This window comes from Vidua macroura, chromosome 27 (assembly GCF_024509145.1).
Source record: "Vidua macroura isolate BioBank_ID:100142 chromosome 27, ASM2450914v1, whole genome shotgun sequence".
In the NCBI taxonomy this organism is placed as follows: domain Eukaryota; kingdom Metazoa; phylum Chordata; class Aves; order Passeriformes; family Viduidae; genus Vidua; species Vidua macroura.
In genome coordinates this window covers 3,059,086-3,076,378 of record NC_071597.1, presented here as the reverse complement: position 1 = coordinate 3,076,378, position 17,293 = coordinate 3,059,086, and the positions used below count along the sequence as shown (strand labels likewise).

The following is a 17,293-nucleotide window of genomic DNA, read 5'->3' as shown; positions in this document are numbered from 1 at the left end:
CCGCTGTCGCCGCCGCCGCCACCGCGCCCGGCTCCCCTCGAGGGGGGCCGGGGGGGCCCCGGGAGTGCCGGAGGGGCCGCAGGGCGCGGGTGTGAATTGGGGAGGGGTCCGAGGTCGAGCGTTTGGGGGGGCGCGGGGGTGCGGTGATGCCGGGCGGGGTCACCCGGCCGCGGCTCTGTCCCCTCCCCGCGGGGACGAGCGGGCGGGACGGGGACCCGGAGCCCCGGGGGAGCAGCCCCGGCCCTGCCCAGCCGGGGGGGCACCGGGCGGGTGGCCCGTGGCCACCTCCCTGCAGCGCGGCCGGGCCAGGTGTGCCACAGGTGGGCATCAGGTGGGCTCCAGCTGTGCCCAGCTGTGCCCAGGTGCATTCCAGATGTGTCCCAGGTGTGCCCAGCTGTGCCCAGGTGCTCCTCAGGTGTACCAGGTGCACCCGGCTGTGCCCAGGTGTGCTCTGGGTGTGCCCCAGGTGTACCCACCTGTGCCCAGGTGTGCTCTAGGTGTACCCAGCTGTGCCCAGGTGTGCTCTGGGTGTGCCCCGGTGTACCCAGCTGTGCCCAGGTGCATTCAAGGTGTGGCCAGGTGCATCCCAGATGTGCCCCAGCTGTGCCCAGCTGTGCCCGGGTGCTCCTCAGGTGTACCAGGTGCACCCGGCTGTGCCCAGGTGTGCACCAGGTGTGCTCTAGGTGTAGCCACCTGTGCCCAGCTGTGCTCTGGGTGTGCTCTAGGTGTGCCCAGCTGTGCCCAGCTGTGCTCTGGGTGTGCTCTAGGTGTACCCAGCTGTGCCCAGGTGCATTCAAGGTGTGGCCAGGTGTACCCATATGTGCCCCAGCTGTGCCCCAGCTGTGCCCAGGTGTGCTCTGGGTGTACTCTAGGTGTACCCAGGTGTACCCAGCTGTGCCCAGCTGTGCCCAGCTGTGCACCAGGTGTGCTCTAGGTGTGCCCAGCTGTGCCCAGGTGTGCTCTGGGTGTGCTCCAGGTGTACCCATATGTGCCCCAGCTGTGCCCAGCTGTGCCCAGCTGTGCTCTGGGTGTGCCCCGGGTGTACCCAGCTGTGCCCAGGTGCATTCAAGGTGTGGCCAGGTGTACCCATATGTGCCCCAGCTGTGCCCAGCTGTGCCCAGGTGTGCCCAGGTGTGTGCGTGCGTGTGCTCTGCGTGTGCAGCACAAGATCCGATCATTCCTTCTGTTCTCTATTTCGTCCTTGGGTTGATTGTTTGATTATTTTTGGTTTTTTTTTTCAATTTCTATTCCTTTTTTCTTTCTTTTCCCCCCCTTCCTCTGATTTTTTGGGATTTTTTTTGTTTGTTTTTTGTTTGTTTGTTTGTTTTTCTATCTCGATCATTTTTGTACAGAAGAAACAAGAGCCTTTTTTTGAATAACAAAGAGAAAACACACACAAAAAAGGACAAAAGACCAAAAAAAAAAAAAGAAAAAAAAAGACCAAAAAAAAAAAAAGAAAGGAAGGAAAAAAAAAAAAAAGGAAAAAAAATCATGATGCAATTTCTTTGGATTGCAAAAAAAGCAACTCTTTACATTTAAGTGAAGTGTCTTAACATTTTATATTGTTTTAAAAAATATATTTACATATTATATATATATATATAATATACGTAATATAAATCTATATATAAATATTTAAAGAGGGGGAAAAGATCTAAAAAAAAAAAAACCTTAAAAAAAAAAAAAAAAAAAAAAAAAAAAAAAAAAGGAAAAAGAAGAGAAATAAATCAATCACGTCCGGTATTATTTAGGGGGTGGATTTCAAATCCCTGCTTAGGTTTAGAGCTCCTCGTGGCTTCCAGAGCGGCTTCGTCGCCCTCGCACTGAGTCCCCGCCCTCTCTCCTTGTCCCCAGGTGTCGCCAGGTGTCCCCTGGTGGCCCCGGGGACACCGGCCCGTGCCCCAGTGCCAGCAGCAATAGCAGTCGCGGATGCGTCCGGAATTAATTTGATTTTTAATTAATTTCTTTTCTCGGAACCAAAGTGAATTCGCTGTAGCAAAGGCGCAGCTGCCGGGGCCGGGCGGGAGGTGGCACCTGGCGCTGTCCCCACCCCCGCCCCGCCGTCACCCCCACGCCGTGTCACCTTCTGTCACCTTGTGTCGCCGGAGGAGGGGGCGCGGTGACAGCTCCCAAGCTCTGCTGGCTGGAGGTGACAATGCCACCCCCTTGGGGACACCCGCATGGGGTGACAATGCCACCCCCTTGGGGACACTCACATGGAGGTGACAATGCCACCCCCTTGGGGACACTCCCATTGAGGGTGACAATGCCACCCCCTTGGGGACACCTGCATGGGGTGACAATGCCACCCCCTTGGGGGCACTCACATGGAGGTGACAATGCCACCCCCTTGGGGACACCCGCATTGAGGGTGACAATGCCACCCCCTTGGGGACACCCGCATGGGGTGACAATGCCACCCCCTTGGGGACACTCCCATTGAGGGTGACAATGCCACCCCCTTGGGGACACCTGCATGGGGTGACAATGCCACCCCCTTGGGGGCACTCACATGGAGGTGACAATGCCACCCCCTTGGGGACACCCGCATTGAGGGTGACAATGCCACCCCCTTGGGGACACCCGCATGGGGTGACAATGCCACCCCCTTGGGGACACTCCCATTGAGGGTGACAATGCCACCCCCTTGGGGACACTCCCATTGAGGGTGACAATGCCACCCCCTTGGGGACACTCACATGGAGGTGACAATGCCACCCCCTTGGGGACACCCGCATTGAGGGTGACAATGCCACCCCCTTGGGGACACTCCCATTGAGGGTGACAATGCCACCCCCTTGGGGACACCTGCATGGGGTGACAATGCCACCCCCTTGGGGGCACTCACATGGAGGTGACAATGCCACCCCCTTGGGGACACCCGCATGGAGGTGACAATGCCACCCCCTTGGGGACACCCGCATGGAGGTGACAATGCCATCCCCCATGGGGACACCCGCATGGGGGTGACAATGCCACCCCTGTGGGGACACTTACATTGAGGTGACAATGCCACCCCTGTGGGGACACCCGCATGGGGGTGACAATGCCACCCCCTTGGGGACATTCACATTGAGGGTGACAATGCCATCCCCGCTGGAACACTCTCATTGAGGGTGACAATGCCACCCCCTTGGGGCCACCCGCATGGGGTGACAATGCCACCCCTGTGGGACACCCACGTGGGGGAGAAGAATGTCACCTCCCCTTGAGGACACCCACATGGGGGTGACAGTGCCACCCACTTGGGGACACCCACAAAAATGTCATGGGGGGGTGACAAGTGCCACCCTCCATGGGGACACCCCTAAAAATGACACTGGAGGGGGCTGTCCTCGGTGTCCCCACCGCGGTGTCCTCACCTCGGTGTCTCCATCTTGGTGTCCCCGCTTTGATGTCCCCACCGCGGTGTCCCCACCTCGGTGTCCCCATCTTGGTGTCCCCACTTTGATGTCCCCACCGCGGTGTCCCCGCTTTGATGTCCCCACCGCGGTGTCCCCACCTCGATGTCCCCATCTTGGTGTCCCCGCTTTGATGTCCCCACCGCGGTGTCCCCACCTCGGTGTCCCCAAGCTGTCACCGATTTTGGGGCTTGTCCCTTTTCCCACCCCCGCTTTGTCTCCAGGCCACCCCTCCCAGAGCAGGGAGGTGACAGTGACAAACCAGGGGGTGACAGCACCAGGTGAGGGGGTGACAACGCCAGCTGAGGGGGTGGCAGGTCCCAAGCTGTCCCCAAACCCCCCCGCAATGTCCCCTTGTCCCAGCTGGTGTCCCCGTGAGCGTGATGTCCCCGCGTGTGCGTGTGCGTCCGTCCCCTTCATGGCATCGCTCAAATCCCTCGCCGAAGCAAGAAACAGCAAAAAAACAGAAAAAAAAAAAATTAAAAAATCAAAATTTAAACCAAAACAACTCGAATCTGGTTCAGACCGGAAAAAAATATTTTAAAAAATGGTTAAAAAAAAAAGAGGAAAATGCGTAAAAAGCACAAAAAAAGCCCAAATCCAAGCGCTGCCTACATCGTGCATGTGTCGGAGGCGCCCGCTGCATGCGCTCCCCGCTTTACTCGTCTGGATGTTGTTTCAAAACAAACAAACAAAAAAAAGGCTACGACTCTGAAAAGGACAAAAAAAAAAAGACGGACTGAGAAGAAAAAGTGAAAAAACGCCAAAAAAAAAGGAAAAAAACCGAATTTCTGGTTCTCCTTAGAGGCTGTTTTGGGGTTTCTACGCCGTCGTGTCTCTCTCTCTCTCTCTTTTCCGCATGAATTTTCTCGTGAACTGTTTTCAAAAAGGAAATAAAAGGAACAAAAAAGTACAAAAAAAAAAAAAAAAAAAAAGAGTTGAAAATGGAGGGGAAGAAAAGAAAAAAAAAAAAAAAAGAAGAAAAAAAAAAAGAAGAAAAATGGAAAAAAAAAAAAAAAAAGCCTGGCGCAGGGGAAAAGCGGGGGAGGGGAGGGAGGGGGACCCCCCCACCCTGTGCCACCCCCCCGCTGTGTCCCCCGTGTCACCGTGGATGCCATGGGTAGTTGTGTGTGACCGTTGTAATTCCCGTGACAAAAGGGTTGCTTTTTATTATTTTCCTTTTTCCCTTTCTAATTTTTCTTTTCTATCAGAGTGTCCGGCTTTAATAAAATTACCTTCTTTTTTTTTTTTTTTTTGCCTCCTTTTCTGTCTTTTTCTGGCGGTTTTTTTCTCTCACTTTTATCCCCTCTCTCCCCGAATTTTGAGAAATTTGAGGAATTTGAGAAATCTGAGAAATTTGAGGAATTTGAGGAATCTGAGAAATTGAAAGTTGAGAAATTTGATGGGGATGGGGCAGCCCCAATTCTGTTATTTCCTCCCCACAGGCTCAGAGAAAAATGAGATTTATCCTCCCATGGAGAAACCCAGGAATAAAAATTCCCAGCACCAGGAATTTGAGGGTTCCTGCCCACCAAAAAAAAAAAAAAAAGGGAATTAATACCAACAAAACCTTGAATAACCAGTTTATTTCCCATACATAGACTGGAGCTGGGGGGGCAAAGCAAGGGGGATTTTTTGGGTTGGTTTGGGGTTTTTTTTGCAGTTTTGCAGATCCCGATGGGGCCGGGAATTGGGGTGGGAAGGGATTTTGGGGGGGGGACATGCAGGAGGGTTTTAAAAAGTCACCACTGGTCCAGCACGTCCCCTGCTCGGGGCTGGCCTTCCCGCTGAGCAAAACTTCTTAAAAAATCCTTAGAAATCCTTTGGGATATGTTACAGGGGCAGGGACGATATTTACAGGGGGGAAAGGAACAACAACAACAAACAAAAAAAAAAAAAAAAAAAAAAAAAAAAAAAAATCCGAAAAGAAAAGGAAAAAAACCAAACGACTTTACAGCAAATATTTGCATTAACGTATGAGAAGGACACGGAGAGACGGTGACAGGGTGTGACACGAGGCCACCGAGGTGGTGGCACTTGTGTCCCCGCGTGGCCACGCCCGGGGTCCCCAGACTCCCTTCCTAAAGTGCTTCTGGCCTTGGGGGGGCAGGAAGGGGACAGCGATGGGAGGGGACAGGGACACTCCAGGACGTGCCACACACGGGGGGCAAAGGGTGGCGGTGTCCCCCCTGTCACAGGGTGTCCCCCCTCAGTGCCAGCCTCCCCCAGCTCTGCAGAGCCCCCCCAGGTGAGGGTGACAGTGCTGAAGTCCCCAAGGGACCCCAGCCCACGAGGGGTCTCTGAGATGGGACCCCCAAGGTCCCCAGGGCAGGGGTCTGGCATCGGGATCACCGGGGTCCCTGATGTCCCCAGGGTCCCCCAGCACAGGGCTCTGTGACACCGAGGTCCCCAGGGTAGGGGTCTCTGACCCTGATGTCCCCAAGGGTAGGGGTCTCTGACAGGGTCCCCAGGGTGCCCTAGAGCAAGGGTGTGTGACACCGAGGTCCCCAGTGTCCCCAGTGTCCCCAGGGTCCCCAGGGTCCCCAACCCGGGCCAGGTCCCAGCCGGAGCAGCCGCAGCGCCCAGGGAAGTGCCCGCACTTCGCTCCGCCGCGGCTGGGGACAGCAGGGCCACCCCTGGGGACATTCCCCTGAGCCCCCACGCCCCTCCTGGCACTGCCTGGGGGCTGGGGCACCGTGCGGTGGCACCGCCACTGGTCCCCAAAGCGTGGGGGACGGGGTGGCTTTGTCCCCCCACGGCGCGGGGCCACCGGGACCTGTTAAATAACACCAGCAGCTCGTCCAGAGCACAATTAAATACGGGGACAAGGGACAGTCCTTAAATTAAACACCGCCCGGGGGGGGGGTCACAGACACTGCGGGAAGCGCAGGGGCGCCGCGGGGCCGGGGCTACCCGGAGGGCTCCTGGTGGCCGTGCCCGGGCCAGCAGTGCCAGGCGGGGCCGGGGCTGAAGCCACAGGCCGGGCTTTGGTGGACTCCAGGCTGCTGAGCCCCGAGTCCTTGTCGCGACAGGGTCCCGGTGTCCCCTCGAGTCCCCGCGGGTCCTTCCACTCGTTGAAGTTGAGGTCCTTGAGGCCGCCGGGCACCACCACCGTGTGCCGGCGCCAGCTGCTCTTCTTGCGGCGGGTCTCGGGGGAGTGCGCCCGGCGCAGGCGGACCCCCATGTCATCGGCGGAGCCCCGCAGGTGCTGCCGGAGCTGCTCCCGCAGCGACGCTCGCCCGGGGGCCACCCAGCTCTGCTCGTCGCCGCTGGCCGCCCCCGCGCTGTCCCCGGCCGGCCGCGGCCGCCCCAGCTTCCTGCGGGCCAGCGTGTCGCACTGGATCAGGCGGTGCGAGTTGAAGGAGGGGCGGCCCAGGGGTGACTTGTCCTCGTCGCCTGTCCCCGCCCCGGCCTGTCCCGGCCGCGGCCGGGCCCCCTCGCGGCTCTCCGTGTCCGTCTCCATGTGGCTGAGCTCGCTGCGCTCGTCATCCGCCTCCTCCCCGCGGCTCCCGGCCACCGAGTGCACCTCGGAGCACAGGCTGCGGTCCATGGTGGACAGCGTGGAGTAGCCGGACACGATGGAGCGGGCGTCCGGTGCCGGCTCGGAGCCGGTGCCCGCGGGATCGGCGGAGCATTCCCGCTCCATCCCGGCCGGGCCCGAAGCCGCCGGCTCGGTGCTGGTGCCGCGGGGGGCTTTGCCCGGTGTCACCGCGGGGCCCTCCTGCTCCCGCTGCCGGCCCGGGCTGTCCCTGCGCTCCGCGTCGTCGTCGGTGCTGCTCCCAACGCCTTCGGCCTCTCTCCTCTTCTTCCTCTTGCGGGCGGCGGCCGAGACGAAGGGGATGGCGAGAAGCTCCCGGTGCGGCGGCGCTTTGCGCGACGGCCACGTGCCCTGCGGGCGAGGGGACAGCGGGTCAGGGGTGGCGGCGACACCGACAGGGACAGGCTGAGTGTCCCCAGCCCCGCGTGCCCGCCCTGCCAGCCCCAGCCCGGGACCCCGCTCACCTTCGGTTTGGCGGAGCCGCTGCGGGTCGAGCCTGGAAAGCAGAGGGGAGAGGGGGGTTAGAGGGGTCCCGGCGGGGGGAATGTGCTGGGGAGGGGTCTGGGGTCTCTTTGGGGATGCTGCTCCGTTCCCCCAAACCAGGACGGGGACATGCCGGGGCTGTCACAGCAGCTGGACGTGCCAGGAGGGGGCTCCGGTGGTCATTGCGGGGGGGGTCCCTGGCACTGCTCGCCTCACCCAGGGTGAGGAGTGGGGACAAGGGGGACACACGCAGGCACACGCAGCCGGGACACACAGCCAGGACCCCCGCGGTAGGACCCCAACCCTCCCGCGGCCACGGGACACGGAGGGGACAGGGCGCTGCCACTGCCGCGTCGCCGGGAGGGAGGGCGGGGAGGTGGCTCCGTGCCGCAGCCAGCCTCGGAGCGGGGGCTGTGCCGGAGGGGGCTGCGACAGGCCAGGGGGTTACGGGGTAAAGAGGGGACACAGAGGGGACACAGAGAGGACACACAGGGGACAGGCAGCCCTGGCCCTGCTGTGTGAAGGACAAGGACAGGACACAGACCCCTCTCCCGCCCCGCATGCCCGGGATGGGGTTAGCAGTGCTGACAACGAGAGAGGGGGAGGCAGAAAGGGGGTGCTGACCCTCCCCGGGGCTTTGGGAACCCCACACCCCAGAATTTGCGGGTTCTGGGACACCCCACAGCCATCCCTGCGGCGGGATGCCACCACAGGCACTGGCCAACGACGAGCAGAGGGAGAAGGATTTGGGGCTCTCCCCTGCTGGTGTTGGGGACCCTGGGGACAGTGCCAGGCAGGGCAGGGTCCCCTCCCCTCCCGCGGTGCCCCCCGCTCCCCCTCTCTCGTGGTCCCCCCGAGGGTTAGTGCGTGAGCAATGCACCCGGGATCAGACTGTACCCGCTCTAGCTCTCGAGGAGATCCGCTGCAGGAGGAAGAGGAGGAGGAGGAGGAAGAGGACAGCACAGAGAAGTTCAAGGAAAGAACGTAAGAAATCAGTCCAACGTCAAAGGCTCCCGGTCTCCAGGTGTGGCAGCGCGGGCACGGGCGGGGGGGTCCCGCGGGGTGGGCGCTGCCCTGAGGGACAAGGAGTGGCCACCGGAGAGAAGGGGGACGGGACAGGGCGGGCAGGGGGCTCCTCGGGCATCCCCGGGGGTGCTCCCAGCTTGGGACAGGAGGGCGCTGGGATGTCCCACTCCAGCACACACCGGTTGGCCGTGGCCGTGCCCACGGATGTGGGCGGGGGGGGACAGAGAGTCGGGAGGGGCACTCCGGGGTGCCAGGAGCGGAGGGGACGATGTCACGGGTGCCACCCCTCACCTGCGGCATCGCCGGGCGCCGCGGTCCTGCCGATGTTGGGCAGCAGGTACTCGATGTTGGGCACGGACTGAGCCTCCTTCTCATCCACGGGGGTCTGCGGGGGGGAAAAAAAGAGATCAGGGCGCTGCCAAGAGCCCCCCAGCTCCCATCTGGGGGTCTGCACCCCCCTGAAGCACAGCGAGACCCCCTGAGCGGGGACAGGCCTCACCTTCTCACCCTTGTCCTCCTTGTCACTGAAGAACCAGTCTGACTGTGGGGGAGACGGGAGAGGGGTCAGGAGCTCCGTCCCCATTTCTGGGGTGCAGATCCTGTCCCCCCCCGCCCACCCAGGGGTGCCACTCACGTGCTGGATGAGGGTCTCCACGATCTTGTAGCGGTCGGGCATGTGCGTCACCATGTCGGTCATGTTGTCCTCGGAGGTTCGCACCAGCGTGGGGCCGAACACCAGCGCCAGGTTCCGGGGCTCCATCTGCGCCCAGAGCCGGCTCAGAGCTGCAGCCCAGCCCAGGCCGGGGGGCTCCAGGTGGGGCAGGAGATTCCCAGGGTGGGGGGGGTCGCTACCTTGTTCTTCTCCGAGTGGTCAGCGATGGTCTTCAGGTGACCCACCAGGAATTTGAGGGTCTCGTAGTAGTGGCCTGGCAGGTCCCGGATCTGTGGGACGCGTTGTGTCACCCCTCTGCTCACTGTCCCCACCCAAGGGGGGCTCCAGGGCGGTGTCCCCACCCCAGCCACCGTCCCACGTCCCTACCAGCTTCCGCAGCGTCCTCATCCTCTCGCTGGCATCTTCAATCCGGTTGGCTTCGATGAAGTCGTTGTATTTATCTGGAAGTGGCACATCAGGGTGTCACTGCAGGGTGGAGGGGACAGGCCACCACCCCCCCAGAGTCAGGGACCCCCGGGTGAACCCGCTGGAGATACTGGGGAAGGGTCTCAGTGCTGCTCCCACTGCAGGGCAAGGAGGGACAAGGACTAGTGGCCTTGGTGACAGGGGGTCTGCGTGGTCCCCCACCATGGGTGGTCGTGTCACTGGGTCTGGGGGCCTGTCCCCAACACGGGGGGTGGGGTTTGGGGCTCTGGTGGCCCCGGGGGACAGGGACTCACCGTCGGTGAACAGGGGCTCGGGCAGCTTTCGGAAGAAGGATTTCAGGAGGCTGCTGATGACGTTCAGGTCCTGCCACCGCTGCGGGGGACAGAAGACGCTGCTCAGAGGGACAACCAGGGACACCCAGGGGACAGCGGGACGAAGTCCCCAAACCAGGGACAGCCCCGGCGACAGGCAGGGAAAGTCCTGAGCCATCGCAGCGGCGTGGCGAGACGCAAGGGGACAGAAGTGTCCCCAGGATGTCACCTCCAGTGCTGGCAGCGACCGCTAGGCGGCCCTGCCACTCCAGGGGACAGAAACGGGGCTGGAGGGGACAGGGACAGTGGGACAGGGATGATGGGGACAGGGATAATGGGACAGGGACGATAATGGGCACAAGGATGATGGGGACAGGGACAATGGGACAGGGACAATGGGGATGGGAATGATGGGGACAGGGATGATGGGGACAGGGATGATGGGACAGGATGATGGGGGGGGGGAATGATGGGGACAGGGATGATGGGACAGGATGATGACAGGAACATGAGTGATAACAAGGACAGGGATGATGATGTGGACAGGGATGATGATGAAGACAGGGATGATGAGGACAGGGATGGTGGGGACGAGGATGTTGATGGGGACAGGGATGATGGGACAGGATGATGACAGGAACATGGATGATAACAAGGACGGGGATGATGATGGGACAAGGATGATGACAGGAACATGGATGATAACAAGGACAGGGATGATGACGGGGACAGGGACAATGACACAGACCAGGAAAGCATTCCAGAGGCATGACAGGCATGGGGAGCAGGATGGGGCCAGCCATGGGGACAGTCACCTGCCCTGCCCTCACCTCGTCCTGCAGGTTGATCTCGGTGGCTCCCTTGTTGAGCTGCTCCTGCAGGCTGGACACCACCGCGTTGTTGCCGGGCACGCGGTAGATGCCCATGTACTCCAAGCCCCGGTCCTCCACCACCTTGCAGCATGCTTCCACGATCAGGGGCACATTCTGCAGGGACAGGGACAGGCTCAGGGGGTGCCAGGCCTGTGCAGAGTCCCCGAGGGCTGGCGGTGGTGGCATGGCCATACCTTGTTGTCCGGGGCAGGCTGACAATCCTCCAGCCTCACGCCAAAGGCGCGCGGGGCAGATTTCTTGTTCTTCTTCATGATGTTGATGCCCCACGGGGCTTTTTGGGTGCTGCTTTCATCTGGAGTGGGGGGGGAAAAAACCCACAGGATCACTTGGGTTAAATGGGAAGAGCAGCCTACAGGGATAAGCACCACAGCAGCCCTGGGGGACACGAAGCACCCTGGGTTTGCTGTCCTGGGGTGTCCCACATACCTTTTGTGATGGCCGCGTCCTGCCTGGGGGACCGGGGCGTGCTGGTTCCCGTCTGCTTCAGGAACTCGGCTCGGATCCCCAGCCCGCGAGGGCCCTTGGGCGACGAGTCGGGCTTGGTGCCCGCAGGGCTGCAGGGAGAGCGGGGAGGGCTCAGGTGGGGCACGGCCAGGGGCACCAGCCCGGCACAAAACCTCCCGGTAAACATTGCCAGCATCACCCCCAGGCTTCCTACAGAGACCTGGGGAGCACCGGGCTGCTCCAACCCTTGTTACAAGTGCCAGGTGCCACTCTGGCTGACCCCAGGCCACGCCGGGTGCGGGCGGCTCTTCCATCACTGCCCCATCCAGGGAGCCGCCAGCTTTGCTCCGTCACCGTCACACCAGGGTGACCAACGCCCCGGGGGTCTCGGTGCCCACCACCCCGGTCCGTACCTCACTTTCCGGTAGTCGTTTAACTTCTTGCTGATAAGGGCTTGGCTGGCAAAACCGGGGTCCTGGGGAGGCAGAGAGAAGAGGGGAAGGGAGAGCTTGAGCAGCGCGTCCACGGGACACCCCCGGGCAAGTCCACGCTCCGCGGGGCCGGGTGGCACCGGGCAAGGGCAGCACCAGGTCCCCGCTGCCCCGGGACAGCCCCACTGCTGTCCATCACTCCAGGCCACAGAGCAGGGTCCGAGCCGGACACAGGTGTGTCCTTCCATGGCACGCACACCTCCACCAACCCGCGCCGCTGCACGGCAAAGCCTCCACAGACACGGAGCCATCCCCACAGGATGCTCCCGACAGCACCGCAGCGCCGGGGTTTGCCCAGACAGCTCCGCACGTTCCAACCTGGAGCACCGGTTCTGACCCAACAGCACCGTCCGGTTCCAGCCCGGCAGCACAATCCAGTTCCAACCCAGCAGCACCGTCCGGTTCCGACCCAGCAGCACTGTCCAGCTCCAAATCGGCAGCACCATCCGGTTCCGACCTTGGAGCACCATCTGGCTCCAAGCCGGCAGCATCATCCTATTCCAACCCGGCAGCGCTGTCCAGTTCTGAACAGCACCACGGTCCAGCTCCAACCCGGCAGCACCATCCAATTCCAACCACGGCAGCACTGTTCTACTCTGACCCAGCAGCACCATCCAGTTCCGACCCGGCAGCACCGTCTGGTTCCAACCCAGTAGCACTGTCCAGCTCCAACCCAGCAGCACCGTCCTACTCTGACCCGGCAGCACCATCCAGTTCCGACCCAGCAGCACCGTCTGGTTCCAACCCAGTAGTACTGTCCAATTCCAACCACGGCAGCACTGTCCAGTTCCAACCATGGCAGCACCATCCAGTTCCGACCCGGCAGCACCATCTGGTTCTGACCCGGCAGCACCGTCCCCGCCGAGCCCCCCGCACTCTCCGTCACGAGGCTGTGCCACAGCCAGAGACCGCTCCGAGCTCAACGCGCCCTCCAGGGCCGGAGCCTGCCACAAGCCCGGAGTGACCACTGCCACCAAAGCGAGCCACCGAGCCACGTGGCCAGCCAGAGCTGGCACAGCCATCCTGCGGCTCTGCCCATCTCACACCAGAGGCACCTCGCACAGCCACGGCTGCCCAGGGAGGGCTCAGCCTCGGCAGCACCACACGGGCACCGTGCCTGGCGTCTCTCCAGAACAGAGCAATGTCAAACCAGGCACGGACAGGCCACACCATGGCAGGGACAAGTCAAACCATGGCAGGGACAGGCCACACCATGGCAAGGACAGGCCACACCATGGCAGGGACAGGCCACACCATGGCAAGGACAGGACACACCATGGCAAGGACAGGTCACACCATGGCAGAGCCACATCGCACCACAGCAGAGAAAAGTCACACCATGGCAGGGACAAGTCACACCCTGGCACAGCCACGCCAAACCATGGCAGGGACATGTCAAACCACGGCACAGCCACATCGCACAGTGGTGGGGACACGTCACACCATGGCACAGCCACGTCGCACCTCACCAAAGCCAGGACACACCCTGGCACAGCCACGCCAGACCTCGGCAGAGCCACACAGGCTCCTCTGCCACCGCACAACTGAACACCGGCGCAGCGGATCCGGCGCCAGCCCCGCCTGCAGAGCCACGGCCCCTCTGCCGAGCATCCCGTGCGCCCTGCCCCGGCCGAGGCCGTGGGGTCACGCTCTTCTTGGGAGCCACGAGCCCCCACGCACCCCTGGGAGCACGGCACGGGCCTGGCCGTGGCCTGGGGAAGCAGCACAAGGCAAAGAGCCGGAGAGAGCCGAGGCGGTTAGTGCCGGGAGAGCCAGAGGCAGCCGGGAGCCCCATGTGGCTCTCACCTCGCCCTCAGCCTTGCTGTTCTCCCTGATGACTTTGATCCAGGCCAGCATGTCTTCCCGATCCTCTGCCTGAAAGAGATATTCACAGAAGTCAGCGGTCGTCAGGCGGAAGACGTGCTTCCTCTTGGTCTCGCTGTAGGAGATGTCCACCAGGCACGCTTGGATGCTGATCGGCGGCTCCTCCTCACCTGGGGCCGGGGCGCAGGTCACCGCCTCCCGCCTGTCCTTGCACAGGTACAGCGAGTGGGTGCGCAGCACGGCGAAGACGCGCTTCCACTGCCGGATGCCTCCACCGACCTTCTGCGGGGAGAAGGGATGGAGCGCCGGCCTCAGGGAGCGGCCCCCCCGCCGGCCGCGGGGCTCCGGGCTGGGGGCAGCCCCCGCCTACCTTCCCCTTTTTGGTGAGGATCTGCTTGCAGTGGAGCCAGCCCTCCTTCCTCACGGCGCTGAACGGCACGTCCGAGAGGTCGGAGGTTGAGTGTCTTTTGGAACGGGCGTCTTCGGACGTGCCCAGGCTGTCCAGAGACTGCGAGGGGCCGGAGGGAGGGGTTGGGGCGAGGCCATCGACACCCCCTGCTCCACCAGGGAACCCTCCCTGGTCTTTTAGGGCAGCCCCCGGCGCGGCACTCACCCCATCGGTGAAGAAGCTCCTCAGCATGCGGAGGCTGGGGACCCTGCTGGGCATCCTCCTGGGGGGAGAGCAGCCCCCGTCAGCGGGAGGGGGGTGGGAGCTGGGGGGCGGTGGGACCGGGAGGGGGCTCCAGCCCTACCTTAGGATCTTCCCGTCATCCCGAAATGCGTTCAGACCGTCGTCGCAGGACTTGGAGCGCTCGGTGGTGATGGCCAGCAGGTAGGAGGACCGGCGGCCGGCCTTGATGCTGCCTGCGGTGGGGAGGGGGCAAACCCGCCCTGCTCAGCCCGGGGGCGCCGGGCAGGGCTCTGGGGCGGGGGGCTGCTCCCCTCTGACACTCCCAGGGCATTTCCCTCTCCCCAGCACTTACTGCAGTCCTGGGAGTAGTGCCGGGACAGGGCAAAGGCGAAGGTGGGCGACGCGGGGCTGGTGGCCACGGCAGGCGCCGAGTTCATGGCGCTGGACACCACCGAGGAGGCCGGGACGTGCTTGGCCTTCAGGTCGATGCTGGGGCTGGTGGGTTCATCTGTGAGGGGGGTGGGCAGTGTTGGAGGGGGGTTTGGGGCAGGGCAAGTCCCTGCTGGGACCCCCCAGCGCTTCTGAGCATGGTGGGTTTGGTGTCAGGCTTGGGCTGGGGACACGCTGCCACCCCCAGGAGCTGATGGGGCACCCAGACCCTCACCCACAGCAACCCTGAGACCCCCCTTCCATCCCCTCCTGCCCCATCCCACCCAGCTCCTTCCCTGGGAGCAGCAACAGGGCAGAGCTGTGGCTTCCCATACCCAGCTGGGTCCTGGGCAGGGAGATCCCAGGTGAGACAGGGACAGGGACAGGGACAGGGACAGGGACAGGGACAGGGACAGGGACAGGGACAGGGACAGCCCCATCCCCACCTCAGAGCAGAGCAGGAGCATGCAGGGCTCCAGCAGCTGGGCAGGGGGTGCAGGGCAAGAAGGAGGGGTGAGGGTGCTCAAACCCGAACTGTGGCACCCCATCACCAACCCCAGCCCTGCCTGGGGACAGAAAATCCAGAGGGGTGCAGGACACTGTGGGGTGTGGGGCACTGTGGGGTGTGGGATATTGGGGGGGTGTGGGACACTGTGGGGTGTGGGACATTGGGGGAGTGTGGGGCACTGTGGGGTGTGGGATATTGGGGGGGTGTGGGGCACTGTGGGGTGCAGGACACTGTGGGGTGTGGGATATTGGGGGGTGTGGGGGACTGTGGGGTGCAGGACACTGTGGGTTGCCAGGCACTGAAGGCACTGCTGGCCCTTCCCCTCTCCACGCTGGCCACAGATGGATGCTCTGGACTTCTGAGCCCCAAACGTGCTCTCCCTGGCACGGGACCTCCTAAATCCCTTCCCGGAGGTGCCCAGCGAGCCCTCTGGCACTCACCGATGAAGGGGATGGACGCCAGCGAGTCCTCGGGGGCCGCCAAGGGAGCCACTCGCCGGCCCGGCCGCTCGCTCCCCGGCCTGTCCCCTCTGCCCGCGGCCCCGGTGGGGTCACAAATGTCCGTCTCCTTCACCCCCTCGGGGAACACAAAGTTCATCTGCCGCAGCGGCGCGGGCACCTTGCGGCCCGTGGGCGGCTTCTGCCGCAGCACCACCTCCTCCCTGCGCTCCTCCGGCTGCTCGGACACGCGGCCGCCCTCCGGCCGCGGCTCCCGGGGCGCGCTGGGCGCCGCCGGGGTGGCCGCGGCGAGGGCGGCAGGGCTGACCACGCTGTCCCTGAGCGGGGCCGCCGACCGCTGCGCGATGCTGAAGGTGGGCAGCCCCCCGAAGGCCGGGTCGCGGCAGGACAGGGCGTGCAGCAGCCCGGTGCGCCGCTGGAAGGACGGGCTGTAGCTGCGGTAGCCGATGTAGCCCGAGTCATCCACGCTCTGCAGGTTGGGCTGCGACGGGTGCTTCTGCACCGGCTCCCGCGATGAGGAGGAGGAGGAGGAGGAAGCAGCGGGCGGGATGGGCTGCCCGGCGGTGGCGGTGACAGCGACAGCGGCCCGGCAGAGCCTCTCGGGCGGCCACGCGGAGCGGTCGAGGTGCGACGAGAGCAGCGCGCCGGGCTCCAGCGCCTCCATGGAGCGCCCGTACCTGCCCAGGTAGTGGTCGGAGCGGGCGCGGGGGGCCCAGCCCTCGCGGCTGGGCTGCAGCAGCGTGTCGTGCGAGGCGCTGTGGGGCCAGCCCCGCGGGGCCGCGGCCCCGGAGCCCCCGAGGCGGTCGTGGGACACGCTGCGGTAGCGGGGCATGGCGTGCCGCCGCTCCTCCGAGGCGCTGCGCCGCGGCTCCTGGCTGCAGAACCAGCGCGACAGCGCCTGCTGGCACTCCTGGCGACCGGGCACATGCTGGGCACCCGACACGTCCCGGGGGGGCCGCCCGGCTCCCGAGAGCCCCCCGACGCCCTCCTTGAAGCCGCAGTGAGTCCGGTGCTCCGGGAGGTGCTTGGGGGCGCCGTAGCAGGAGGCGGTGGCGGGGGACATCCCGTAGCGGTCGGGCACGGAGGATGCGACGTTGGCGGGGCAGGCGGGGCGGGAGAAGGAGCCGGGGTGCCCGTGGGGGGCGGCGGGGCGCGGGGGGGGACCCCCGGGCTGCAGTTCCTCGGGACGGTGCGCGGGGCTGCCGCCGGTGTCGCTGCGGGCGCCGAGCGGGGACGAGGGACCGGTGGTGGCCGAGCGGGGGGCGCGGGGGTCCGGCGGCTGGCCCGGGGCGGGCTCAACACCCCGGGCCTGGAAGGGGTACGTTTTCCGTGGGTAGCAGATGGGAGGGGGCTCCGGGATGCTCTGAGCCCCCCCAGAGTACGGCTCGTTGCCCTTCAGGTAGGCGTCCTGGGAATAGGCCTGGGGAAGGGGGGGACAGGGGGTAAGGGAGGGGGGACAGGGTCACAATCATCCACATTCCCACCGTAGGGATGCTCTCTGCATCCCCCAACCCCTGAACAAACCTCCCGTGGGGTCAGCTGGGCTGGATGCAGCCCCCCCACACCCATCCCGCTTTCCCACGGGGTCCCCCCGGCTCTGAGCAGCGCTGGCAGCAGCCGCAGCTCTTCTGCTGTCCCCTCCCCTCCTTCCCAAAAGACCCCGGCTCGGCCATCCCGGCTGGCCCAGCTCACTTTTCACGTGCCCCTGACTCCGTGCTGGGGGATTCCCAGAGCCTGGAGCAGGCACAGATGGAGAC

At 63.6% G+C, this 17,293-nt stretch overlaps 2 protein-coding genes across 5 annotated transcripts in view; one reads left to right on the top strand and one right to left on the bottom strand.

Annotated features, from left to right (window-relative positions):
- SRCIN1 (SRC kinase signaling inhibitor 1) overlaps nt 1–95 on the top strand; it is a 55,633-nt gene extending 55,538 nt beyond the window's left edge. Inside the window, 1 exon segment of the mRNA XM_053999966.1 lies at nt 3–95. Within this exon segment, the coding sequence (XP_053855941.1) occupies nt 3–95 (93 nt within the window).
- Nucleotides 96–4,969: 4,874 nt separating this feature from the next.
- Nucleotides 4,970–17,293, bottom strand: part of ARHGAP23 (Rho GTPase activating protein 23) — a 35,489-nt gene continuing 23,165 nt past the window's right edge. For 3 of the 4 annotated variants that reach the window (XM_053999969.1, XM_053999967.1, XM_053999970.1), the window contains exons 7-24: nt 15,519–16,956; nt 14,494–14,649; nt 14,263–14,374; nt 14,124–14,181; nt 13,881–14,018; nt 13,493–13,792; nt 11,609–11,670; nt 11,178–11,305; nt 10,925–11,043; nt 10,689–10,844; nt 9,841–9,919; nt 9,488–9,561; nt 9,301–9,390; nt 9,083–9,208; nt 8,948–8,989; nt 8,740–8,833; nt 7,404–7,435; nt 4,970–7,290 (exon numbers count right to left, since the gene is read on the bottom strand). In XM_053999969.1, the coding sequence (XP_053855944.1) occupies nt 6,268–7,290; nt 7,404–7,435; nt 8,740–8,833; nt 8,948–8,989; nt 9,083–9,208; nt 9,301–9,390; nt 9,488–9,561; nt 9,841–9,919; nt 10,689–10,844; nt 10,925–11,043; nt 11,178–11,305; nt 11,609–11,670; nt 13,493–13,792; nt 13,881–14,018; nt 14,124–14,181; nt 14,263–14,374; nt 14,494–14,649; nt 15,519–16,956 (4,227 nt within the window). In that variant the 3' untranslated portion in view covers nt 4,970–6,267. The remainder of the gene's footprint in view (nt 7,291–7,403; nt 7,436–8,739; nt 8,834–8,947; nt 8,990–9,082; nt 9,209–9,300; nt 9,391–9,487; nt 9,562–9,840; nt 9,920–10,688; nt 10,845–10,924; nt 11,044–11,177; nt 11,306–11,608; nt 11,671–13,492; nt 13,793–13,880; nt 14,019–14,123; nt 14,182–14,262; nt 14,375–14,493; nt 14,650–15,518; nt 16,957–17,293) is intronic. The other variant, XM_053999968.1, reaches the window with a different exon arrangement.